Source organism: Anomaloglossus baeobatrachus, chromosome 1, assembly GCF_048569485.1.
Source record: "Anomaloglossus baeobatrachus isolate aAnoBae1 chromosome 1, aAnoBae1.hap1, whole genome shotgun sequence".
Taxonomy (NCBI): Eukaryota; Metazoa; Chordata; class Amphibia; order Anura; family Aromobatidae; genus Anomaloglossus; species Anomaloglossus baeobatrachus.
In genome coordinates this window covers 279,068,707-279,085,285 of record NC_134353.1, presented here as the reverse complement: position 1 = coordinate 279,085,285, position 16,579 = coordinate 279,068,707, and the positions used below count along the sequence as shown (strand labels likewise).

At 43.0% G+C, this 16,579-nt stretch overlaps 1 protein-coding gene across 1 annotated transcript in view; it reads left to right on the top strand.

Moving 5' to 3' along the window:
- Window positions 1–16,579, top strand: part of PPA2 (inorganic pyrophosphatase 2) — a 62,138-nt gene that overhangs the window by 28,887 nt on the left and 16,672 nt on the right. Inside the window, exons 4-7 of the mRNA XM_075336777.1 lie at window positions 9,889–9,942; window positions 10,068–10,187; window positions 10,304–10,390; window positions 13,258–13,384. Coding sequence (XP_075192892.1) covers window positions 9,889–9,942; window positions 10,068–10,187; window positions 10,304–10,390; window positions 13,258–13,384 — 388 coding nt within the window. The remainder of the gene's footprint in view (window positions 1–9,888; window positions 9,943–10,067; window positions 10,188–10,303; window positions 10,391–13,257; window positions 13,385–16,579) is intronic.

Sequence of the window (16,579 nt, the reverse complement as noted above, 5' to 3'; positions counted from 1 at the left end):
GTTAATCTTTGGGATCTAGAGTCATCATTCGGACTGGTTGGCATTTAAATTGGTTAATCATTTAGGATCCAGGTTATCCTTCTATGGGGTCTTGTAGCTTAGGCATGGCTAAACTGAACAGAACCAGTGTAAGTCAAGTTGATCCTAACATTTTGGTGCCATAAGATGAACTACTAACTATTTAAGTTGGTAAACATCTACATTTCAGTATACCCTCCTATTTGGAGGTGCAAGATGGACATGGCTGAGCTAAGCTGAATAAAACCATCGTAAGCTCAGTGAAGGCTCCTGGTTGGAGTCACAAAATTGCCTTGTGTACGCTAAGTGATTAAAGGCGTTGTCCGACATAAACTCCAAATTTTTTTTAAAACTAATCTGTGCTGTATTGTCATCTAAAACATCCCTACATTTATTTATTTATTTTTTTTAACGTTTGTTCCTCTTGAATTTTCACTTTATTTTCTGCAGCCGCTTTATTTACCTGCAGCTCAACCAAACATGACATATTTGACTGTCGAAAACAAAGTCACAGCTGGCACTGCCTGGTCTCGGTGTCCAGCCCTGCCCTCTGCCCGCCCCCTGCACACACATTCCCTGTCAGTATTCTGCTCCAGCACCTGATAGATAAATGAATACTATGTAATGAAAATTATATATAGCCCCTAATGTGAGTTATATAATATATTATATACAATCCCCCCTCATGCACTCTTTTCTCCCCCTGCGCTGTCTTCTCTGACCCCCCCCTGTCTCTCACCCGTGCACTCTCTTCTCTGCCACCCCCACTCTGTCTCTCACCTGTGCACACTCTTCTCTGTCGTTTCCCCCGCTGTCACCCGTGCATGCTCTTCTCTGTGCCCCCCCACTCTGTCACTCACCTATTCACTTTTCTCTGCCCTGGCCTGCACTCTCTCTCACACATGCTGTCTCTTCTCCTCCATGCTGTGATGCAGCATCCTTACAGCCGAGCGATGCAGAGCTCAGTGCTGTTGACCGTGGTGTTGGGTGACATCCCTGCTCTCTGCTCCTGACTGTATTCAGAAGCCAGGAGCACGAGAGGCTGCATTCATCAGAGTGAGGAGAGAGCGAGAAAGCGCATAAGGGAGGGGGGGGGGGGGTCACAGTTACCCAGGCACCATACAACATAATGAGCTGAGGACACCATCGGGCAAACAGCGCTGACTGTGTCCTAGACAGAGAGGGCAACACTGTTTGTCTAGGACACTGGAACATACAGGGCACATATGGCAGCGCACAGGGAGCGGGGGAGAGTACGGAGTGTCGGGAGGGGGTAGAGAAGGATGAGAGGGGCAGGGACTCCGGCGCACTGTACCTGCCCAGAAGGGCGGCTACATGACGTCGGCTGTGGTGCCCATCTACAAGACCAGCATAAGCTCCTGCCCCTGTCGACGTGACACCACGGGAAGCGGAAAATCCAGGCAGGAGCGGTCACATGACTGCTCTGAGCCGGGGGAGAAGGGCTGACAGCAGGGCAGGTAGGTAGATGCTATCTACTTACCTGACCCAATGTAGCCCAATGGTGAAATAACGTAAAATAAGTCGGATAACCCCTTTAAACTCTCAATTTCCCCAATCTACCCTCCTGTTATGGAGTGGTGAGATCAACTTGACAGTGCCTAGTCAGGTGGCACTACACCAGTCCGCCCTCCTAATGAAGGTGCAAGTTGGCCTCGCCGGTATGGGGGCTGACATTATTATTATTATTGCACCATTTATTCCATCGTGCTGTACATGTGAAAATGGGTATAATAGGGCAAGTACAATAATCATGAACAATACAAGGCACAGACAGGTACAGAAGGAATGAGTACTGTGCCCGCAAGGGCTCTGTTACGGTTCCCGCTTCTGGGTATCTGCGTGTCTCCTTCCTCTTTGCTGTGGCACTGGAGACTATGTTCGGATTTCTTGCTACTGCACATGTGCGAGCGCTGGAGACTAAGTCCTATCTTGGAGCCATTGCACATGTGCGAGTGACATCATCACTGACACGAGGTCACATGTCTCTGACACCTTCTAAGCTGATTGGCCGCTGGTCATGTGCTTGTGACGCCTTGCTCGGTGATAGGCTAGCGTGACGTCATTGCTGTCGTTCTGGCAGCAGATTGGCTCTGGTGTCCTCCATCTTGGATGAGGCACAGAGTCTATATAAGACCCTGACGCACGCTGCTCGGCGCTCAGTCCTCTTGGTTCATGCATGAGAGTAGACGCTCTGTGCACGTCCCTCTAGGCATCTCTCTGTCTATGCTAGGTGAGCGCTACCGGCAGGGTAGCGTTCTTGTACCTTACAGCTTCGGCTGCGGTCCGTATCCTTGCATCTTATTGGAGCGGACATAGGCAGGTGCCTGAGGCACATGGTCAGGCTGGGCCTTGTGATTCTACACATAGGTGGACGTTGCCGCTAGGGTAACGTTCCTTATACTGCGTCTGGCAGTTGTTCGTATCCTCGCACACTAGGGGAGCGAACATAGGTAGGAGCTTTGTGCGGCTTGTGCTGCTGTCCGTCTCTTTTGCACCACTAGTGGAGCGGACCTAGGCAGGTGCCATATTTAGTGGTTCGTGTCCTCGCACACTAGTGGAGCGAACACAGGTAGGAGCTTTGTGTGGCTTACGCTGCTGCCCGTCTCCTGGCACCGCTAGAAGAACGGACCTAGGTAGGTGCCATTTCACACTCTCTGCTTTTGTCTGTGACCATTAACAGAGATCATACCACACACCCTCCGAGTAAGGGAGGAATTGCTTTATTTCCTAACTATATTCCTCTGTGAGTTTAACAGAGGTATTGCACTCTGCACTTGTGCTACTACTATTTACAGCGGCACACTTATATACTCTTCCTCACTCATTAACCTATCCCTTTTACGTTAATGCTAAATACGGTAGTCGCTGTGACTTTAACAGTACACGCCGTGTTTGGCTCTAGTGTCACTGAGACGTATCAGTGTCAGTACTGCTTTCATGGTACAAGATACCCCTTATCCTCTGCCATAGTCTGCAGCAGAGACTTTGCATGGTGGACCCTGACTGTCTGATATCTCTTTGGTTTTTATAATCAGACAGCTCCCATAACAGGCTCACAATCTACAAGGGATAGGTGAGGATACAGTAGGTGCTGTACCTGTCTGCCCTCCAAATGGAAGTATGAGTTGGACTTGCTGGTATGGAGGCTGATTAAAATATCAACATCCCAGTCTATCCTCCTAATAATTGAAGTTGCACGATAAACGTGGTTATACCAGATCTGGTGAAAATATTTCAAGACCAGTGAATCCTTGTATTTGAAGTCTGAAAATTGACTCATTGGAAATTAAGTCGGTGAAGCCAGTATACCCCATAAGTATTTTCTGCTTGAAGTCATAAAACTGGTAGATTAAACTAAGTGGTCAGTGGGGTACATATCCTGTCAGTGCGCTTTTGGTGTGATAAAATGGCAACTCTGTAATAAACCTATAAAGGGAGGAAAGGATGGATGAGTTAAAACATTCTTTCCCTGTCAGACTCCTGTGGCCAATGCTAGTCAAGGCAAATGCCTTTGCACTGAGGTAAGACTGTTTTGATTATTACTGAAAAACAGGATGATACATCCATAAGGTACATGTTTGAGAGGACAGGATTCATATGCTCTACTTTAACACCATCTGAGCTTTGACCAATACCATAGGAGTTCTATATCTGTTCCTCATGGGGTAAAAAAAAGATTGTTAAAATTAGATTATAATAAAGTGTTAAATATTTCTTCTGGTTTCAGGAACATTTTGGCATTCTGGGATGCTCAATCTACACTTGATACTATAGATTTGGGTAGATTTGATTTTGAATCGTTAGGTGATCATTGACACTAGAAAGCAGTCTTACTGTGCAGATCCTGGCCTTAAGAGGGCCTTACTTGAGTGGAAAATGTCAACAATATTGGGATAGATATTAGGCAATATTTTAAGCAGGGGCTGTTGCTTGGCCTATTGGCCACTAGCAATTCTAGTCAAGGTATTTGTAAGGCTACCATGTTCTTTGGCTCACTTGACTGTTTCCATTAACATCCTAAAGGTCCTGTCACACACCACGAGATCGCTAACAAGATCGTTGCTGCGTCACAGAAACGTTTCTGTGACGCAGTAACGATCTTGCCAGCGATCTCGTTATGTGTGACACCTACCAGCGATCAGGCCCTTGCTGTGAGATCGCTAGTCGTTGCCAAAGGGTCCAGACCATTTTCTTCAAAGGTGATGTCCTGCTGGGCAGGACACATCGCTGTGTTTGACACCTAACAATGACCTCCTATACAGGTCGCTCATCGTTATACAGGTCGCTCATCGTTACTGCATCGTTGGTAAGGTCTGACTGTGTCACATCTTACCAGCGACCTCCCGGCGACTTACCAGCGATCCTTATCAGGTCTCATCATTTTCGCGATCGCTGGTAAGTCGTTAAATGTGACGGGGGCTTAAGTCTTCGTACCAGTTCCTTATTTTTCAATTTTTGATTAGGTGTCTTAATAAGTACAGAATATCTAGTTAAAAATCCAAGGAAGATAATCAACCATACATATGTAAAGTGCATAAATATAGACCCTCTCTGAAAAAAAGGTGTTTTAACTAGTAAAAGAATTCCTTTTTACTCTTATTGGTGTTTGTTTTTTTTTGTTGGAGCTTCAAATTGATTGAGACATTATCTTTTTATTATTATTATTTATTATTATAGCGCCATCAATTCCATGGCGCTTTACATGTGAAAGGGGTATACATAATAGGGACAAGTACAAGAATCATAAACAATACAAAGCACAGACTGGTACAGGAGGATTGATTGATTGATATCTAAAACTTTCACAGCCTTCCTCCGTGAAGCACTATCTAACTAGGATATACCTCCCTCCCTCCCAGAGGATTCCTTGGACATCATCTCTCAGGTGCTGTCATGGGTGAGGGGAACAAAATGCTAATTACTTACAAGTAATTTGATTTTCCTTAAACTCATGACAGCACCCCTATTTTTCACTCCCCCAGTCTTATGGTTGGTGGTGCTTCTCAATATTCTCTTCTCACAACGAACAATGGGCTTGATTGAATGTATAAATACCAGTGATAGGGGCGAATCCCGCTCTCGCAGGTGCTGTCATAGGTTTCAGAAAAATCAAATTACCAGTAAGTAATCATTTTCTGGAACATATCATACTATAAAATACTCCCACAAATGTGGGCCATTGATTGCACATAAGATTTGTTACTTTGGACACCCAATAAAGTAATTTTCCTAATAAATTAATCTAAAGCGGGCTTTACACGCTACGAGATCGCTACAGCGATCTCGTTGGGGTCACGGATTTTGTGACGCACTATAAAAAAGCCAAATTGGAGGGAATGTTTCCCATGATACAAAACTGGGTACAATGCAGAGGAGGAATGGCATACATGGGTACTGTCCATGAAGGAAACCTCACCTGAGGTTCATGCAGAAAAAAAGCCTGCCTACATTTTTCCACTGCCCATGCTGAAAAATATGAAGGCTAATGGGACGCTATACTCTGGATTGATGTAGCCAAGATAACACTTTTTGGAATTGATGGCTTCAAAACTGTATAGTGTCACAAAGGTGAGGCGTACAAGGAAAATTGCATGGCACGTATGATGGCAGTTCCTTATGTGGGGCTGTATGAGTGTTGCTGGAGTGAGGGAGCTACATTTCATTAATGCTTTCATGAATCACAGATGTACTGATCTATAGTGAAAGAAAAGATGCTGCCTTCACTGTGTGCTCTTGGAAGACGTGCACTTCTCCAAAATAATAATGATCCAAAACCCATGTGTTGCATGTCTGATGAAGAACACGGTGCATGTGATTCAGTGGCCAAGTAGTTCTCCTGATGAGAACTAGTGATGAACAGTCCGGCTGTTTTTGGTGATCCGGTTCCCATGGTTTTGCTCAACAAAAAGAGCCAGCTCTTTCGGATCTTTCATGGCTCCCTGTTAAATATGTGCTCACCGCAGGTGAACACATATTTAAGCTTGTGTTAATGCTGCCGAAACCACGTCAACCCGCGGCTGAACCCCACCCACCCACAACAGGCTAATTAATTTGCCGAGTGTGCGGTGTTTTGTTCAGGTGGGCGGGATTTCAACGACCAAACACCCAACTTTTACACCCAGTGAGAGCCGTTAAGAGGATTTAGTGGCTTTCACTGGGGATCTGGCTCCTGTCAGTCACAGCAGGGAGCCGGATCTCTGTGTCAGATTATTCACAACCGACACATCACTAATCTGAACCCAATTGAGTACCTGTGGGCAATTCTGAAGAAAGCATCATTCTTCATCCAGCATCCAGGCTCTAATATAGGTCATTCTTAAATGTTGAAAAAGATAGCTGTTGTAATATGTCACCATTTTGTTCATTCCATGCCTAGAAGAGTTGATTCTGTCCTTAAAAATCACGGAGGTCATACAAAATACTAGATGTAGTTGTTTTTAATGTGGTGTGTACTCATTTTTGCATCAAGTAATTTGAGTAAAACTGAAGATTCTGTATTGAAAGTTATATTAACCTTACTTTCATATTATGCGTTAAAAAATATTCTATGAAAACTCAGATATTGGTTAAAATCTTACTGTTCAACAGAGGTATACTCACTCTTGCAGGGAACTGTAAGTATAATAGTAATGAGCAATATATATATATGTATGTATATGTATGTATATGTATGTATGTGTGTATATATATATATATATATATATATATATACCGGTGTGTGTGTGTGTGTGTGTGTGTATATATATATATATATATATATATAGAGAGATAGATAGAGAGATAGATAGAGAGATATATAGATATATATATATATATATATATACACACACACACGCATACACACACACCGATATATATATATATACATATATATACATACATACATACATACATACATACATACATACATACATACATACATACACACATATATATATATATATATATATATATATATATATATATATATATATATATATATATATACAATTTCCTAAATTTTGACAACTGAGTTTCATAAACCCATTTAAGTATACTTTTTAAAATAAATTGCAACGGGTAACATATTTTAAAGAAACGTATATTCATAATATGTCAGGGACTAAGTTTTTATATTTACATCCTAATTTTTTTCCTTTATGGAAATCGCAAACATTGCAATAATTTCAGCTTTCGTTTTCCTGCATAACACCTAGAGGAAAGAGGTCACCCACTCTTGACATTGTGATAGTGCATATATGATTGACAACCAATGGACCTAATTTCCTGCATCTTTTCTATAGGGCTAACCAGTTCTGTACAGTCCCTTACATTAGTCTCTGAAAGTGAAATTACTTTATTAAAATAATTATAGATTGTTCTCCTTTCACAAAAGTGGAAAGCCTTGTATTACAAGGTCCACAGATTTCTCCAAGCAACAGACGCTATGTGCTTGATAATGAAGAACTATTCAAGAACCTGCAAAGAAGTATTAATTACATTTCTTGACCCATTTAGAATATTAGAAATTTTATTCAGATGTAGAATCTGTTTCCATGTTACACAATGTTGGAAAAATGCTGACGAGCTTGTGCTTTTGACGCTAGTCACTACGCAGTGAAGCCGTGAGACAGGGTAGTCACATGTACTGGCCAAGAGAGCATGTCATGGAGTATGGGGATAGACAAGGAGTAGTCAGGTCATGGTCCGGAGTCAGAATACCAGGAGGGTAGCTGCTCAAAGCAAAGTGATAAGGCAAACGGATGGTAAGAGGATTACCATTTACTATTTTGCACTCCAGCGTGGAGTGCATGCAGATGCCGCCTCTCATCTGCACAGTTTTCCCCTTGGATACACGATGCCCGGGTAGGGTGTGACGTCAATTTCCTACTTATGCATGCCCATGAGTCAATGGAATTTATACAGCTGGTATTTATCAGAACTTATAGTACTATTTTTGATTAGTCCGTCAGCATTTAAATACCCCCAAGTACATTCCTTTCCTGTTCCCTCATCAAAGCATCAGGCTAAATGCATGTTGAGCAATACATCCTTGGTGTGGGGTTTGTACCTTGTATATTTTGGTACAACCTATAACTAGGGATGAGCGGACCCATGGAAGTTAGGGTTCGCCTGGTTAGGCCGGACTTTAATTAAAAGTTCAGTTTGGGACCTGAACATGACCCATACTTGACCCCTTATCCCAAACCTGTTATAAGTCAATGAGGACCCGAACTTTGTTGCTGTAAAATGGTAGTAGGAAGGGCTTGGAGGCTGAAAAAGGAAGCAAAATGGGAGTAAAGTAAAAACAGGACAATTGCCCTGCAAACAAATGTGGATAGGAAATTTAAAAAATGTATTTGGGACTCTCCTATTTTTGATAAGTGGCACAGGTAAAGCAGACAGCTGTGGGCTGCAGCCCTCAACTGTCTGCATAACCTTGGATGGTTATCAAAACTAAAAGGGTATCCCAAGCCTTTCTTTTAAATTATTAATTTAAATAGTTTTTTTTAGATTATGTTGTGTTCCCCCCCCCTCTATTTTTGCTAACCAGGCAGGTTAAAGCAGACAGCTGAGGTCTGGTATTATCAGGGTGTGAAGGTCCATGGTTATTTGGCCCTTCCCAGCCTGAAAATAACAGTCGGTAGCCATCCCAGAAGTGGAGCGTCTATTAATTCTGGTGTTTAGCCTGGCTCTTCCTGATTGCCTTGGTGGGGTTGGCAATTAGTGTAATGCCGTTGGGGTTGATGACAGCTGGCATCAAGCCCAGGGGTTAGTAATGGAGAGGCAGCTATCAGACACCCCATTACTAACATGGTAAGTATACAGTTAACTAACACACACACACACACACACACACACACACACACACACACACACACACAGAAAAAAAAATAGTTTGTTTGGATACAGACTCCCCCACACATCTTTGTGGAAATCCTCAAAGTTCCGACGCAATCCAATTGGGGAATAAGGACGACTTTGTTCACCAATTTATTAAGGAGAAATCTTCTTAGTTCCAACGTTATCCAGTGGTGGAATTTCCCATGACGTCCTTTGAATCCTATGGAGCTTTGTTCTGTCAGTTGCAGACACGGAATTTCTCATGCTTGTGAAAAGGCCATGTTCCAGTTCGAGCCCCGGACACTAGATGTCCAGTACAAAGCACGAACTCTACAGTTTGTGTTCAGTTATCTCTACCTATAACGACAGATGGTTTTTTTTTATCCTTTTGGTGCTAAATGTTCCCTTGTAATTATTTTTTAATTCATATTTCAGAATAGAAGTTAGGTCATATTTATAGGTTATTTAGTCTTTCTAGATGTACAGCTGTCACAAATTTATGTATAGTGTTTATAAGCTTGAAAATTAGGGAAAAAGTTGTTCAAAATGAGGGCACATGTAGTTTACATAAGTATTATCCTATGTCAATAATGAAGCGGCCATTGAGCAGGCCAATGGACAGGTCTGGTCACATGTCCCTCCATAATCTGCCTACTCCAATAGAAAAGCAGCTTTCCCATGTGCTGTGCATTTCTATTGGAGGGAGCTGATGGGCAGGTCTGGGCACATGTTCCTCCGCCAGAATCCATTTTGTGAACAGGAAGCCGTGCAGCCTGTGAGGAAGGTTGTACTAACAAGTACAGGAGGAGAACCTGTTAAACACAAAATTTTGTCCCCAACCCATTAGGTAAAAGCATCCTACCTTTCAATGGACATGTCCATCCTTGTACTTTTTGGTGGTAATATCGAATAATATGAAATAATTCAGTTAGGAAAAAATGTCACATTTAGTAGTTCCTACTTTCCTGTTAAATCACCATTTTATGTGACTAATGTGCTTTTAATCATCTTTAATTTATTTTTCAGAACATTTTTAACATGGTGGTTGAAGTGCCACGATGGACAAATGCCAAAATGGAGGTAAATGGCTTGTTTTTCAGATTTACATTTCTTGAGGACTTGTGTTTTGCTGCTGCCGTTTTCATGGCCACTCTGAGGTGTTTCTTCCATTCTTACTTTTCTATGCATCGTTTTTCTTTTGTTAGATCGCAACAAAGGAGTTTCTAAATCCAATTAAACAAGATATAAAGAAAGGAAAACTTCGCTACGTGTCAAATATCTTCCCTCACAAGGGATACATATGGAACTATGGCGCTTTGCCTCAGGTAATTATTTCCTCTGGTGAAAGTTTTTGGATGTGGCTGCTAGAAAACTTTGTATTTTAACTGCTTTGATTTTAGTCTATATTTAACTCTCATTTTTTTCCTGCATCGTTTAACAGACCTGGGAAGATCCTAATCATAAAGACAAAGATACAACATTCTCCGGAGACAATGATCCTATTGATGTCTGTGAAATTGGCTCAAAGGTGCTCTTTGCTTTCTACAGTTATGTTTCGGAATAATTTTTTTTTATGGTGGTAATGTCTAAACCGCTGGGAACAAAATGGAGTACACCTCTAACTGAAAATGGGCACATTGTACCTAAAGTGTAAATATTTTATGTGGCCACCATTATTTTCAAGCACTGCCTTAACTATCTTGGGCATGGAGTTCAATAGAGCTTTACAGGAGCAACTGGAATCCTCTTCCACTCCTCTGTGATGACATCATGGAGATGGTGGATATTAGAAACCTTGCACTCTATGACTATGGAGTCATGCTGGGCTTCAGCATGTCACAGTACATGTTGGCATTCTTGGTTCCCTCAATGAACTGTAGATCCCCACAGTCGGCAGCACTAAGTCAGCCTCAAAACACGCCCACCACCATGCTTGACTTTAGGCAAGACACCCTTGTCTTTGGACTCCTCACTTTGTTGACACCATCTGAACCAAATAAGTTTATCTTGGTCTTAGACCACAAGACATGGTTTCAGCAATCCATGTCCTTAGGGTACCTTCACACTTAGCGATGCAGCAGCGATCCGACCAGCGATCTGACCTGGTCAGGATCGCTGCTGCATCGCTACATGGTCGCTGGTGAGCTGTCAAACAGGCAGATCTCACCAGCGACCAGTGAACAGCCCCCAGCCAGCAGCGACGTGCAAGCGACGCTGCGCTTGCACGGAGCCGCCGTCTGGAAGCTGCGGAGACTGGTAACTAAGGTAAACATCGGGTATGGTTACCCGATGTTTACATTAGTTACCAGTGTGAGCAGGGAGCCGCGCACACTGAGCGCTGGCTCCTTGCTCTCCTAGCTACAGTACACATCGGGTTAATTAACCCGATGTGTAATGCAGCTACATGTGCAGAGAGCAGGGAGCCGCGCACACTGCTTAGCGCTGGCTCCTTGCTCTCCTAGCTGCTGTACACATCGGGTTAATTAACCCGATGTGTACAGCAGCTACATGTGCAGAGAGCCGGAGCCGGCACTGGCAGCGTGAGAGCTGCAGAGGCTGGTAACTAAGGTAAATATCGGGTAACCACCTTGGTTACCCGATGTTTATCTTGGATACAGCTTACCTCAGCTGTCAGACGCCGGCTCCTGCTCCCTGCTCGCTTCATTTGTCGCTCTCTTGCTGTCACACACAGCGATCTGTGTGTCACAGCAGGAGAGCGGCTTTGAAGAAAACGAACCAGGGCTGTGTGTAACGAGCAGCGATCTCGCAGCAGGGGCCAGATCGCTGCTCATTGTCACACACAGCGAGATCGCTAATGAGGTCACTGCTGCGTCACAAAAAGCGTGACTCAGCAGCGATCTCGGCAGCGAGCTCGCTGTGTGTGAAGCACCCCTTAGTCTGCTTGTCTTGAGCTAACTGTTTGAGGGCTTTTTTGTGCATTATCTTTAGAAAAGGCTTTCTTCTGGGACGACAGCCATGCAGACCAATTTGAATCAGTGTGCGGCATATGGCCTGAGCACTGACAGGCTAAACCCCTACCCCTTTAGCAATGCTGTCAGCACTTTTACTTCTATTTTGAAAAGACAATCTCTGGATGTGACGCTGAGCACTGTCACTCAGCCTCTTTACTCGGGCATGACGAGGCCTGATTTGAGTGAAACATGCCTGGTTCAACCGCCGTAAAGTCTTGGCCATCATGCTTCAGCTCAGTTTCCGGGTGTTGGCAATCTCCTTATGGCCTAGGTCATCTTTATGTAGAGCAGCAGTTCTTTTTTTTTTTTTTTTTTTTTCTTCCAGATCCTCAGAATTCTTTACCATGAGGTGCCATGTTGAACATCCAGTGACCAGTATGAGAGAGTGAATGAGTGATAACAAAAAGTGATTGATTACTCTCGGTGATCTCAGTGGTACCAAAAATTTTTTCTTATAACACAAAGTGTAACACATCTGCTCACCATTCACACTTGAGATCTTGTAACACAAAAGAGTCACATGACACTGGGGAGGAAAATGGTTAATTGGGCAGAATTTGACCATTTTCACTTCGGGGTGTATTCACGTTTGTTGCCACCAGTTTTGATATTAATGGCTGTGTGTTGAGATGCTTAGACAACACAATAAATCTACACTTATACAAGCTGTACACTGACTACTTTACCTTGTATCAAAGTCTCACATCTTCAGTGCTGTGAGGGGTGTACTCACTTTTGTGATATACTGTCTATATATAAGCTCGGGTGAGCAGACATTTTTTCTTTATAGGGAGATAGATGCTGTGAGACACTGTTGGCTTCAGATTATCTCAAGTGAAAATGAAAGGATTGGACATGTTTAAATTCAACATTTCTTCCCCGTCTGTACGACAACATTCACTGTTGGGGGACGTTGGGCAACTGTATACGCATTAAATGGTTAACAAGTAGTTTTGTAACCTGTGAGTTTTCTGGACAGTCACCTATTGCGCATGGGCATCTTTTGAGGCTTGATTCTTACATCTACATGTAATGATTTTCCTTCTGAGAACAGGCCTTCCCTACTCGACTATGTTATTCTCTGATTACTTCTGTTTCCTTTGTACGTATAGAGTGACTAAATCTTTGCTGGTCTGCACTCTTTTCCAGTCCAGTTACAGGGCATTCTGCAACCAGCAGTTCCACAGCAATCGTGAGGGTATCTTCCAGGCTTTCTGCTCTTTCACAACACTGAGAGATGAATATGTGGAAAATCCGCACAGCCTTGAGCGCTGCTGTGTGCTTCAATCAGGCGTATCTTTGAACATTGATAGAGTTGGGAGGCGGAGGGTTGTCTCCGTGATTGCTTGCCGGGGAAAGATTAGATGATCAAATTAAAACCATTCAGTAATAAAATCTTAATAGGATGCATCATGTGTTGCAGGTTTGCTCTAGGGGAGAAGTAATTCAAGTGAAACCACTAGGCGTTCTAGCTTTGATAGATGAAGGAGAAATGGACTGGAAGATTATTGCAATCAATACTGAAGATCCTGAAGCCGACAAATTCAATGGTTGGTTAAATTACAGTAGAAGTGATTACGATGCTGTATGTTGTTTATGCTGCGGATTTCGGAATGTTAAGTTTTATTGGATAATCTGTGGTAAATTAGATGGGATTACCGTGAGTTACAGGGTTAGTCCTCTTCTGCTGACTAGTGCATTAGGCTGAAGTCACACTTGCATGAGTATTGGATCACATCACCCGGACTGGCTGGCCAGAGAGCATTAGCTTCATGTATTTCTATGCAGCTGACAGTCTCCTGTCAGGAGAACTGCCGACCTATCCGAGCGATATGATCGTGTGATTTCAGGCCCTGTGCGCACTAGAAAAAGGATTTTCTCAAATTTCTTGAGAGTCTGAAAGATTAGCGCACTTTCGGGGAAAAAAAACGCACCAATAACGCGCCGAAAAACGCATGTGTTTTTACCGCGTTTTTGATGCATATTTTACCGCAGGTTGGTCCCTGCAGTTTTTTACCATTATCTATGGCTAAAAACGCAGGGACCTGCAGAAAACAAGTGACATGCTCATTCTTTTTCTCAAGAAATTCTGCAGAAAGAATGTTCTTGAGAAAAAAAACGCAGTGTGCGTACAGCTATTTTTTTTTTTTCCCATAAGTTTTGCTGAGGAATGTCTGCAGAAAGGTTACAACCATTTTCTCAAGACATTTCTGCAGCAAAAACGCAAAAAAAACACTGGTAAAAATGCAGTGTGTGAACAGGGCCTCAGCCGTAGAAGGTGAGGGGGGTAGGTGACATCACAACTACTGATACTGGCCAGGATGCATGTGTGATGGGTAAATGTGATGTCGCCTGCCCTGATCCCCAGTTGATATGAAAGCGTGCAAGTCTAACCTGTTTAATTTCCTAGGCATCTTCCTCCAAGACCCCGAACCATAAAGTATTTTCATCAAAATGTAAAAACAGTTGTGTTATAAGCTTCTATTTTTTTTTCTCTAAAGGTATAAAGTATAATGACTTTTTTTTGCAAAAGAGGCAACTTTAATTATTCCCTTTCAGTTAGCTTCTCAAAATTTAATGGTAATCTTCTACAAAAATGGTGACCTAAACAAAAATTGCCAATATTTCTGTTTAAAAGGGAACCCTTAATATGTATTTTTACATTTTGTTAGTAATTATCTGTAAAAATCTGATAACTGCAGGGATATTGCAATATCTTATCTGATTATTTATGTATTTCTACATTTCTGCTTGTCCAGAAAACAGAGAAAGGTGGTGTGCGACAAATGGGATCACCAAACATAATTCAGAAATTGCAAAAAATCTTTATTTACAAAAAACACCAAATTCTATTTAAAACATTTAAAACACTCCAAAAAGTGAAACATACACACACAATGGGGCTTGCATATAATAAAGCATGATAAATCCCCAGAAAAATCCCCCTTATTTCAGATGTTTAGCACCATGGAACGTGTTACAGACCCCACAGGGAAATGGTTTAATGAATATATATAAAAAAATGTTACTTACAATGTAACAATGATAGAAAAAGGCATGGAAACAACACTGCAGTGTAACATCACCCACACTGAGGTGGAACACAAGCACTGAGAAATAAGCATGAAAAATCATTTACTGATCCAAATTGAAAAACCATGAATGCCATACCCATTAAGGTCAAACAAAGTGGTATCCATAAGCAGGGCCGGACTGGCCATAGGGCAATTCTGGCAAATGCCAGAAAGGCCGGTGCCTGTAGTGGGCTGGTGCCTATAGTGGCCGCTCAATCTTCAGTCACCGCCGCTCTCCTCCGCAGTGTGCGCTGTGGTGTGTCGGCCCTGCTGTGCGATTCTGCGCCCGGCATACACATTGATGAGGAGAGTGATGGTGACCGCAGCTCTCTCCTTCCTGATGAAATGTATTTGCGTCTCTCAGGCGTAAATACATTTGAACAGTGTAGCGCGGCGCTCGGGTCTGGGCTCCGGGCTCCGACATGCATCAGCGTGATGAGATCAGCACCTTGCTGACGTCAATACACTGCTGCGGGCGCCACAGAGACACGTCGGGCAGTGGTGAGCGCTCCATGGAGGAGCGGAAGATGAACTGTACTGGAAAAGGGGAGAACAATCGTGAAAGGGACACAGCTTTCTGAGAGGTAGTGGGGTGAGTACTTTATTCAGAGTGGGCAGTGTGTGTGTGTGTAAGGGGAGGCTATTTTACAAAAAGCGCACTGTGGGGGGGAAATATTTTGCAGAGGCAGTGTGGGAGGGGTATATTAATGAGACTGGCAGCATGGATGTATATCAATGAGAGTGGTAGCATGGGACGATATTAAGGAGAGCGGCGTGGGGGGTATATTAATGAGAGTGGCAGCGTGGGGTATATTAAGGAGAGTAGCAGCATGAGGGTATATTAATTAGAGTGGCAGCATGGGGGTATATTAAGGACATTGGCAGTGTGGGAATGTTAAGGAGAGCAGCAGCATGGGGGTATATTAAGGAGAGTGGCAGTGTGGGGGTATATTAACGAGAGTGGCAGCATGGGGGGTATATTAAGGAGATGGGCAGTGTGGGGGTATATTATGAAGAGGGGTAGTGTGAGGGGATATTTTGGATAAGGGCAGTGTGTATATGGGTGGAGATATTTTGTGAAGAAAGTACAGCAATTATTTATTCAGGGTAGCAGCATGGGAAATATTCATATTAATGGATCAGAATAATGATACTTTTATATTTAAAGGCACTGTGTCAGGAAGTTCTGTTGAAAAACAAAGAGGGGGGTCTTCAGACACGAGTTAAGGGCATGAAATCTCATGATGGTGTCTGTACTACGTGGAAACAAAAGGGATGGGAACGACTCTGATCAGAGATGATGTCACTTATAAGGTACCTGGATGTAAATGTTTATTTGTGATGCTACCTGCGTCTTATCAGTACTGTGGTTCTTGTATGATCCGCAGTCTGATAATTGATAACAACAACTCTCAGCATCTCCTTACCATTGTTAAGGACAAATTGAGAGTTGTAGGTTCATACAATCTAATTGTACATGGGGCTAAGCATGATTCATGTACTGACGTTAGTTTAGACGCTGCAGTCATGTGCTAACTGTGGCTTTGGTACTGCATTCCTGTGCTGATGATGGTTCTGGCGCTGCATTCATGTGCTGATGGTGGTTCTGATTCTGCATTCATGTGTTGATGGGGGTTCTGGCACTGCATTCATGTGCCGATGGTGGTTCTG